This window comes from Trichoplusia ni, chromosome 9 (genome assembly GCF_003590095.1).
Source record: "Trichoplusia ni isolate ovarian cell line Hi5 chromosome 9, tn1, whole genome shotgun sequence".
NCBI lineage: Eukaryota > Metazoa > Arthropoda > Insecta > Lepidoptera > Noctuidae > Trichoplusia > Trichoplusia ni.
In genome coordinates this window covers 3,512,683-3,522,908 of record NC_039486.1, presented here as the reverse complement: position 1 = coordinate 3,522,908, position 10,226 = coordinate 3,512,683, and the positions used below count along the sequence as shown (strand labels likewise).

At 33.9% G+C, this 10,226-nt stretch overlaps 1 protein-coding gene and 1 long non-coding RNA gene across 2 annotated transcripts; one reads left to right on the top strand and one right to left on the bottom strand.

The window, feature by feature from the left end:
• The first annotated feature begins 1,846 nt into the window (after positions 1 to 1,846).
• On the top strand, positions 1,847 to 8,480 carry LOC113497600. The gene is made up of 5 exons (XM_026877192.1): positions 1,847 to 2,006; positions 3,849 to 4,180; positions 4,343 to 4,549; positions 5,073 to 7,298; positions 7,377 to 8,480. The coding sequence occupies exons 2-5, from the start codon at positions 3,856 to 3,858 to the stop codon at positions 7,610 to 7,612; spliced, it is 2,994 nt and encodes a 997-aa protein (XP_026732993.1). The 5' UTR covers positions 1,847 to 2,006; positions 3,849 to 3,855; the 3' UTR covers positions 7,613 to 8,480.
• A 592-nt stretch (positions 8,481 to 9,072) lies between these two features.
• Positions 9,073 to 10,153, bottom strand: LOC113497307. Its single transcript, XR_003400887.1, has 3 exons — positions 9,773 to 10,153; positions 9,650 to 9,695; positions 9,073 to 9,336 (listed from the first exon to the last, which is right to left on the bottom strand). It is a non-coding gene; the product is annotated as an uncharacterized LOC113497307 (long non-coding RNA).
• Positions 10,154 to 10,226: the final 73 nt, after the last annotated feature.

Here is a 10,226-nt window from a genome sequence, read left to right as displayed (position 1 = left end):
CGATTTTTACACGATTCAAATATCCGCGAACTAACTTTTTGTTACAACTTAAAACAGGTGATTTAATATAAAAAAGCCAAAAAAAAGAGGTATAATAAAAGTGTTGTGATAAAACTCTAAGTAAATATTTGGACGCTTGATTAAAGTCTGTGTTTGTACATTTTCAAAAAAAAGCTGTGATGATGATTTGTGCCCTGCCTCACAGCGGGCAGCATTTTATAACATTTTACATTATTGCTTAATTTGTACAGATTACTTTCTGAATTATTTGAGTGCGTTAGTTATAATTCAGGAATTTAGATATAAATATTAGGAGCAATAACTTATCGTCGCATATCGTAAATTGAAATTTGTAAAAATATATATTTAATGATGAATTGATGGTGATGTAAGTATTGCAAAGTAGCAAGAGTTTTGGAAATTAAAAAGAGAATAACTCATGGATTGTTCTGATTTATTTATCCTTTTCATAACAGACTTAAGTTGGTGAGACGTCAGAGGTATCAAAACCTTTGAACGTATTTTTGTTACCTCTTTGCGTTCAACCAGCTCTACCGATTTAGATGAAAATTGTTATGGAGGTAGCTGACACCTTGCATACTATGGCACGTTGCTTTTGCAGCTATAACCGACATAGTGGCAAGTAGAGCATCAGCTAGTGCAGAAAATTAAACAGCAAAAACAGTCATCTTTATTTTGGCTAGTACTCAAGACTATAACCATGCACTTAAGAACAAATTAGAGATACGTCGGACTAGAACTAACCATCGAAGCCATAGATCTAACAGCTTGTCTTTCTCTTCGCAATATCCCATTAAAAACCTTAATTCTTAGATATTCCATATTCTGAGATAAAACATGAGACTTATTACGTGTCTTTTAATCAGCTATAAATTTTGTCCCATAGGCGCCATATAATGAGCTAAGATTACGACAGTAAACTAGATCTGATATCTTTACGACTTGTTTGATCAACATTAAATACTTGGGCAAGTAGGTCCTCTTTCCATGAAATTGGATTTATGGTAACAAACAATTAGATTATAGCTCCACTTTACTAGAAGGACAGGTTTTTGATTAGTTTAAATTATCCGAGGGACCTACAGCTACAATTTTTTTTTTGTTGAAACTCTAGTGACTTCAACCCACGGGGGATATGTCAGACTTCCACCGACTAAAAACACCCCGGGCACTTATACTGCTTTAGTCAGAGTCACGGGATCGCTCGCGCATACTCTGCGCGACTCTGGCTGGCTCTAGTCCTTTAGACTCCTTCTCAAGACCGCTACGACTTAAAGGAATTTTTGTTACGGGCGTGGAAGAGGGATGCCTCTCTACCCGGTGTATTGCGCTATCTCGCTTCCACAAACAATGAACTATCATTGACTTAAAGACGTGGTGTTTGACCCTCTGATACCATATTAACTCTATAATACCACAGAAAATAAAATAGACCTAACGTAATACATTGAATTGTGTTTGAATAACTGCACGGTTAAACTAATTTTGAGTGTTAAGAAAACAAATATTCTTGGCTTACCTACACCGGCGTACATAAAAAAGATTTGAAAAAGCCGAGTTTATTAACTTATATCCTGAAGTAACGGTATAACAAAAACTGCGATTTTTATACAGACCTGACTCAGACGAAGTAAAGTTTTAAACTTGGCACCCAGTCTTCATCTATCCGTCTTCATCAACACATACAAACTTATTACTCCTAGCTATCAGAGAGTAAGATCAAAACTTAGCACCCTCCTTTAAGAAACTCATTACATTATGAATTGTTTAAAAACCTGCTTCTTACAACAGACATTGCAATTTCAACATGACAGCGAAAACAAAAAAATTACAAAAACAACAAATTTTTGACAGTTGTAATTTTACATCCTAAAAAATATGACTTTTAAATTTCAGTTTTAACAATACAATTTGAAGATCTAAATTATGTGTCTGACCAATAATTACTGTAGCTAATTACTTAAAAGTATATTGTGTTTTGTACCGTAAGTAAAACAATGAATGCTGTCATTACAATAGTAGATCCAAGTGATATTCTTATATTTATTGAATGTTTGATCTAAAAACGTGATTTAATTAAACTCCAAACAAATATTTATAGGCGTATAAACAAATACTCTTTTAAATAAGATTTTGAAGTATAGGCAAAGTGTCAATGTTGGCATTTCACTTTTGATGAACTTTTATCTTTGGACTATTTAAAGTTATTTTTGTATATTCATACGGATGGATTGAGATAAAGTAAACGTGTTCATTAAGAACGAAAATATAAAACTACTTATTAGATAGTGTAGGTACGTTGTTGTAGTTATAATTTTTAACGTCAATAAGTTTTAATGATTTGGTTAAAAAGAACTTTATGCCACATTGCAATTAAGCTAAACATTTTAAGTCTTTTTTTTTTGTTTTTTGCCTTTATTTTTATTTTTCTTTCAGACTTTTTTTTCATTTTTTCTTACAAATGGAAACGGCATGCCTAAGAATTAAGTTTGCGCCACTTTTACAAAAAAATATTAAAGACAATTCCAAATGTTGCTTGGAAATAGTGCCCGAAGTATCATGCATCCAAAACCTAGACAAATTGACGTGGAAACAAGAAACCAGTTTCATTGAATATACGATCCCAATGACATACAGAGTAATAGTGAAGAAACGTCAAGCTATAACGAATGTTAGTAAGGATGCGGTGAAGACATACCACTCGTGCGTCGACTTGCTGTTGAGTTCCTCAAAAGAAACCATCAACATAGGGTCTGGTGACGTCTCGAAGATAATAAGCGACACTTTCATATTTAGTAAACCAGTCAATAATTCAAGAGAGGAGATCATCAGGAACGCTATCGATCATGTGCCTCCTGATGCAAACCACAAGATTCCCGTCTCACACAAAACGACTAACACATCAATACGAGTCCTTGATAGCGATAATAAAGGAACCAAATCAAATGAGGACGGTACAGGTATTAGTGTGGTATATTCACAATTTATTCTAATTACATAACTTAGTAACCATACTCACATTTTTTTTTCAGTAAATACAACCCTGGGATCGAATATTGAAAGCGTCATTTTGGATAAGGCATCATTAGACAAAATTACAAGCACAGAGAGCATTTATCTAGTGAATGAAAATACCGTGATATGTGGAAACACTGTTTTTCAAGTGGATCCACCAAAGAATTCCAGTAAATACAGCCCTGAATCGCGACGCAAACTTAGTCTATCTCCAATATGTTCAGTTAGTACTCAACAATCCCCTGCGGTGGTCAAGCATGTGTCGTGTAAAGCTGTCACATGCAAAATATATGATTCACAGAAAGACTTAGTTCCTATTGGGTGTTTAAGCACAGCAAGCAATTTGTCTAACGATATTCAAGTGTCCAAAGAACTTTCCACGATTATTGACATCTCCGGCCAAAGTTCACAAAGACGATTAAGGAGCCAATCTAGAGTCCCACCAGAAATAAGAGTAGCCGAACATGTGGAGTATATGGAAAAGGAAGTTTTACCTTTGAAAGTTATGTTTAACGAAATACTTAGTAAATGTTCAATGCTTGGCATCAACTTTAGCAGTAAAAAACCTTCGAAACCCAGTTTATTGTACAAATCGTTGTCCATACAAAGTAGTGCTGTTACAGATGTAGTCAAATCTGAAGAAATTTCAAAATCAAATCGTCTTGTTTTTTCAATTGTGTTTGATGGGTAAATTTTTCTAATAAACAATATATGCCTGCGTAACTCGTTTTATTATTATTATTAAGAAGTTAATAATTATCTTCTTTTTGTTTTAAAATCTAAATTACACTTTAAAACAAACAATATTCTAGCATAATCATGAAGAATCAACAAGCAGTAGTGGACCAAATTGTTCAAAATTTAGCTTTTGAAGTAGAAGCTGTTCCTAAAGAGCCGACCCATGACTCAAGCTTATCTAAGGTTACGCCACTAAACGTAAAGATAAAAGTCAGGAAAAAACATGAAACGTATACCGACACCGAAACATCATCCGTTACTGATGAACGCAACAGGACACTTCAAAAGATCCGACTAGTCAGTAGCGATCAGACTATTATGACGTTTGATGTATTCATGGAAGCAGAGTTCGAAAGGAAGCCGTCGAAAAAATCGAAAAAGCATATATTTGATATACTGCGGCCGGGTAATAATATATTAACATAATAAGATCTTCTCATATTTACATCCTAAACTAATAACAACTATAGAGAATTAATCGATGTGAAAAATCCTGTACAGTTCTATTTGGCATTATATCACTAGCCCTATAACATGTATCAAACATGATACATTATTTATGTTACAGGTATATGTTTAAATAGATTGGACAACGATAAACAAGCTTATATGCCTGGTGCGTCATATAGCGCCAATATAAGCGAGCCAAGTGAATCAGCTAAGTCAGATGGAATTTTAAGGCAGAATTTCACACTTGCAAGAAACAATTACGATGATTATAGTGTCGCTACCTATTCCGGAGTTCAAAAATGGCCGTTTGGAAAATGTAAACCAGGTTTGTATCAATATAACTATCTGGGCTCGAGTCGAATTCAAAACATATCGTCTTAGCAGCCCACCGCATCACCTCATGATGAGACTGGTTCGGTCCAAACTTATCAAAAGATACCGATAATTATCCATGAGTAAATCATGCTTAAACAATCATTAACCAGCTTTTTTTATGTAATTAAACTAAAGTTATTTTTTGCAACTGTTAGTTGGTTTTTATTCCTTATTTATTAAAATATACCGGGTTTAAGTCGGTCGTATAGAAAATAAGTATTGTAAAGATACTTGAAAGTTTTAACGCATACTAGCTGTCCCAGCGAACTACGTACCGCCCAACAGACGATGATAACAATGCAATGCAGCCAAAGTACATTTTTGCAACTTTTCTTTCCCTTCCCTGGACTTTCACGAATAGTTCAAAAACTCGGTTCAGCCGTTCTCAAGTTTTAGTGGGATTTACCAACAGCAATTTTATCATCATTTTTATATATTAGATCATATTATTTTTAAATTCTTACTTTTTGCAGGAGGATGTTTAGATCCACCTTTTAGTGAAGATAAATATTCTTACAAACCTACTTTACCCACGGGAAACGAAAACATATTGGTGAGACCCAACATCTCGGAAGAAGAAAATAAGATTGAAGATGACAAAAATGAAAATAAAAGTAACGGAAGACGTAGCTCGATATTCGATGGAGGGCTTTTTAAGAAAAAAAGAAGATCCAGTGACAAATCTACTAACACAAGGGATTCCGAAACCATAGGAGAAAACCAATCAAATGTAAGTGTTTTGGAGTTAGAATCTGTGACGAATTCATTGAGTACACATTCAAACTCAATAATCACTTATCCACCCAAAATATCAAGTGATTTAAGAATCAGTGATGATAAAACCCCTAGAAGTAGAGGCCCTAGTGATGAAAAACAAAGGAAATCTTTTAATGAGCATTCTGAACCGTACTTTATTCCTCCAAAAGGGGTTAACAGAGAAAAAGATAATGATAATATTTTGAATCAGAAAGACTACAGAAAACCGTCTAAAGAAATCGACATAGAAACAAAGCAAGGAAGTTCGATACCAATCCCAATTCCGATCCCTATTCCAATCCCAATTAACTTTGGTAATGATAGCTTAAAGCCTGATGCTCCCCTAGAAGAACTGGATTCTAATAATTTAAGTCTCGAAGATACCGCTACGGAAAGTAAACCAATACCAGATGAAGAAGATGATGACAATGTAATAACTGCAACTAATTCTTCTGAGTTAGAATCATCACTTCAAGATATCGATAATTCTAGTTTTGGATCACTAAAGCAAATACCAGATGTTTACGATGACTCCAAAATTAGCGTCGGAAATAGGAGTGGTCAAAGCTCACAACCAGATAATGTTTATGAAGGGAGCAGAACTAATTCCTCTGAAACACCTGAAAAAGGTAAAGAATCAAAGGTTACACAAGAACCTGTACCTATACCTGTACCTGTACCATTTAATGTACCTGACAAATTAAGCAAGGATAAACGAGGTACTTCTCTAGTAAATGAAGTTATACTTGAGCACTCAGATCAATCTTTAAGCACATCGTCGGTTTCTCAAAGCAATACAGAGTCACCTAGTATAACTTCAGATGATCATAACGATAAATTCATACTACCACCGAAAAATAAGCAGCAGCCTAGTAAAAATTCTCTAAACGCAGACAATACATCTTTAGACGATAAAAAACCTAAAAGAGAAGAAGCCGCAGAACAACCTGAAATAAAAGAAGATAAAAATGACTTAGATAAAGCTAGCGACCCTGATATGACCAAAAATAGGGGTCATCGATTAAGTGAATCGCAAGAAATATCTGCCGAAAATTTAGATGAATTAAATCAAAATGGAAATGAAACTGATAGTGTAGAATTTGTCGGTACTGAAGAATCAAAGGAAGAAGATGGTGAACCACAACTACCAGATAATAATAATGAGAATGGTTTAACACCTCCTACAGATGATATTGAGGACACCTTCTCTTTCAAAAACAGTCCAACATTCATTCACAAAATTAGTAACGACATCATAGCAGTTCCAGTACTAATCGATGATAATGTCGACGATTATGGGGAGCTACATCAGATTTATAGTTCAATTGATTTGACTGATGAACCTGCTATTAAAGATGTTTACAATGCTAATGAGGTCGAACCGGCCGCTGAATATGTAGCCGTAATCCAATCACGTCACAGTCAAGATATAGACAAAATTCCATCAGTAGTTTATGATTCGGATGGCTTTATTTCTTTGGACCAAACTGCAGAAACAAAGTCCTCGGTAGATCAATCAAACACAGGTATAATAAAAACTATACTTATTAAACCCACTGATGATGACATAAAAAACAAGCTGGATAATAAAAAATACGTTAAGCATCCATCAGTATTGTCATCCACCAGCACTCTCAAAAGTGTATTGAAAAAAGACACAATATCAGTTGAACTGGGTTTCCATAGCTATATTAATGATAAAAATGAAAGAGTTGTGAAGACATTTGATGCATCACACGATCCGGTGCGAGTCCCAAACGATACGATAACGTTAATCAAATCTCAAATCCGCCTAACTTCAAACGAAATAAGGATCCCTGTAGATTCCGACCATGATTTGTCGATTCAAATTAAGAAACCTTATACCAACCAGCGTGTTTCCATTAGCGAGTCGGTTATAGACAGCGGAAAAAGGAAATCAAGAGTGTCGGCGCAAACTAGTGGTAAGATACAAATAAGAATAATAGGTCTGTCATTTTCATAGTTAATTTTAAATGTTTACTTACAAACGTTTGCTTCAGGTGCTGATCTGAAGGACTTCGACGATTTCAATAAAATTGGGAATGAAAGCGTATTAGATTTGTACGAACAAGAATTGATCCCATTACAACTGATAATAAAAAGCTTAAGAGACGAGATCGATGTTTTAGCAGCGCAACAAATGATGTGCAGAGACAAAATATTTTGTCCAAAGAAGTCTAAACTGCCAAGACTTATCCATTCAAATAAAAAGTGTGTTGGATGCCTTAAGAAATGAAACGTATCAAATATCCCAAATCTAAGATCGTATGTTTCGTAATCGTGGGTTTCTGTATAAAACGGCTTCTTATAATTATCCCACATCTACATTAAGAGAAAACTTTAAGAATTTACAGGCTAAGACTCACTTAGCCCTTACAATGCAAAAGAAAATCCGAAAGATATTCATCAGAGAGTAATTGAAATGATAATGTTTTCGGTTAGACACATCATACTTATGAAAACTATCGCATCTAATGAAAAAAAACGTCTCGTACAAGAAAATTTTTGGCTTTTCTAATGAATAGTTAGTGTCCAGCAGTATTTCTTATCAATTTCTTTTACCAAGTAGAGTATAGTTCAAGATATAACCTTTTGCGTTGGAGACAAAGGTTTTCAATACCGCAATGCAAATGCAATTTGTTATCCGGACAGACGAATTAATCACACTCTTGTCTGCCTATTGTTTACTACCTTATCATTGCTAATATTATATTACCCGAAGTATATTCGAACCCTATAAAATTCTGGGACCAACGACCGATATGATTTATGGTGTGAAAGATAAACAGAAACTCAATTACGTCACAAAATGAGTAATACAGTTAGCAACTTACGTCGGTAACAAAAACAAATTTTTGAACCCACTGCATACTGTCAGAATGAGTTGTTTTTATTTTACTCGTAAATATTAGTGCGTTCTTAATCGGATTGATTGACTTGATTCGAACTTTTTGTTGATAGTGATTAAATTGATTTTGATATCACCATTGTGATGTAGGCAGTAAGGCTCACTTTTGCTCTTTATTTTTTCGATATTGTGTATTTTTATGACGTAGATTTGTTACTAAGGTACATAGAGGCAATAAATATATGCATATTTCATAAAGCTTGACGTTTTATTATAAAAGAAGAAAGACTTAAAAGTCATATTTAACGCTTTATTTGTCCTTGTTTAGACATGATTGTTTGCTTATTCCTCGACGAACTGTATGGCAAATAAAGTATCGAGAAAGATGCAGTCAAGGCGCTAATGTCCATATTTCCATACAATTTACATTTTTCGATTTTTTGTAAAAAAAAATATGAAAACATGTTATGTTACGTTCACCGCATGACCGCATGCATTGGCCGTCAGACTGGTCATTGCACTGCATTTTTTTACTATTGTGAAGTTAATAAATGTAAGCACATTTTTTCTATAAAATAATTATTAAAATGAAATATGCTATGAATTAAAAAGTAGAAGATTTAAAAATTAAACATTGGAATATTTCATTTTTTCTTTTCAATTTATGTATAAACTGCGCTGTAAAAGTAATCTTACTGAAAACAAACCAATTTAAGTAAAAAAAAGTAAGTGTTAAAAAATATATTATTATTTTAATAACTTGTTTTTCTTGTAACTGTCGCGTTCTTTTTATTTTTATTCATTCTGTAAATATAAATGATACAAAGACTCAAATAAAAATTCAAATCTAATTTATGTCCTAACATTTATTATCGAACAATAAATTTCATTTAAACAATTTTGATCTCACCTCTATTCTGCAAAATAATATCAAACTTAAAATGTCACAACATTTAAAATAATTTTTGATATAATAAGTATTTTCTTACATGGTACTGTACTTCCGTATGAAGGATTGCAATGCATTGCCATACACGATGACGTAGCACGGCGGTTCTGGTTTGGTCAGTAAGAGTCTGACACTGTTTCTTCTAACCCGCTCCCTCCTCCACCTTACCAAAAAAATGCTGAACTTTTCCATCATTTATAAGATAGTTAATAAAAAATACTAACATTTAAAATACAGCCGTACTTAAACATTAGCATATAATTATACAAGGAAATGCGATATCAAAAGATAATGTTAGTGAAAATAATTAAATTCTGTTGCTAAAACCGTCCATTTCCCAATTTACCTTATTTGACTACTAACACACGCAAACACTTAATGTACACAGTGAATAATACGCATCGCTAATAAAGTATTTTAAAAGAAAAGAAAAAACAAGTTCAATTTACTCGGAACATAATAAAAGTACTACTTACATTTGCGATAAATTGTGTAACATCGGCTGCATCGGACATTTAACAACTGTTAAAACAAAAATACCAATGCCTGAGAAACCGTTACCTACACTGATTCGTTCAAAATATAAGCCTGTTCCTTACTTTCTTTATCCCTGGACTTGTTCTCAAGGCCACCAAGATGCGTCGTCAAGTTCAGAACTCAGTTGTTTTATCGATGCCACAGAGCGACAGACCTCGCGTTCTACGTATAAATCCAATTTATACCAATTGGGACATCACGCCATACAATGAAACACGTGTTTATTGTAAGGTGGTTCTAAGGAATTGTTAAAATGCATGACCATTTTAATCAGTAAAGGTGTATCCGTACAATCAGTGACAAAAACATTCAATGCAGTGACTCTCGGTCCAACGAAAGCTATATTGTCTTTTTAAATGAATAAAAAAATAAAAAAGGAACAAAATAACATTCGTCGCCGATCGACGTATGTTACTCGACAAGTGTTCGATCGTTCGTGAAGACATCGCACCGAGCTGTATCTCAAATTAATTCCTGATAAAGGCGCCATTCATTTATAATCCGCAGTCTTACGCT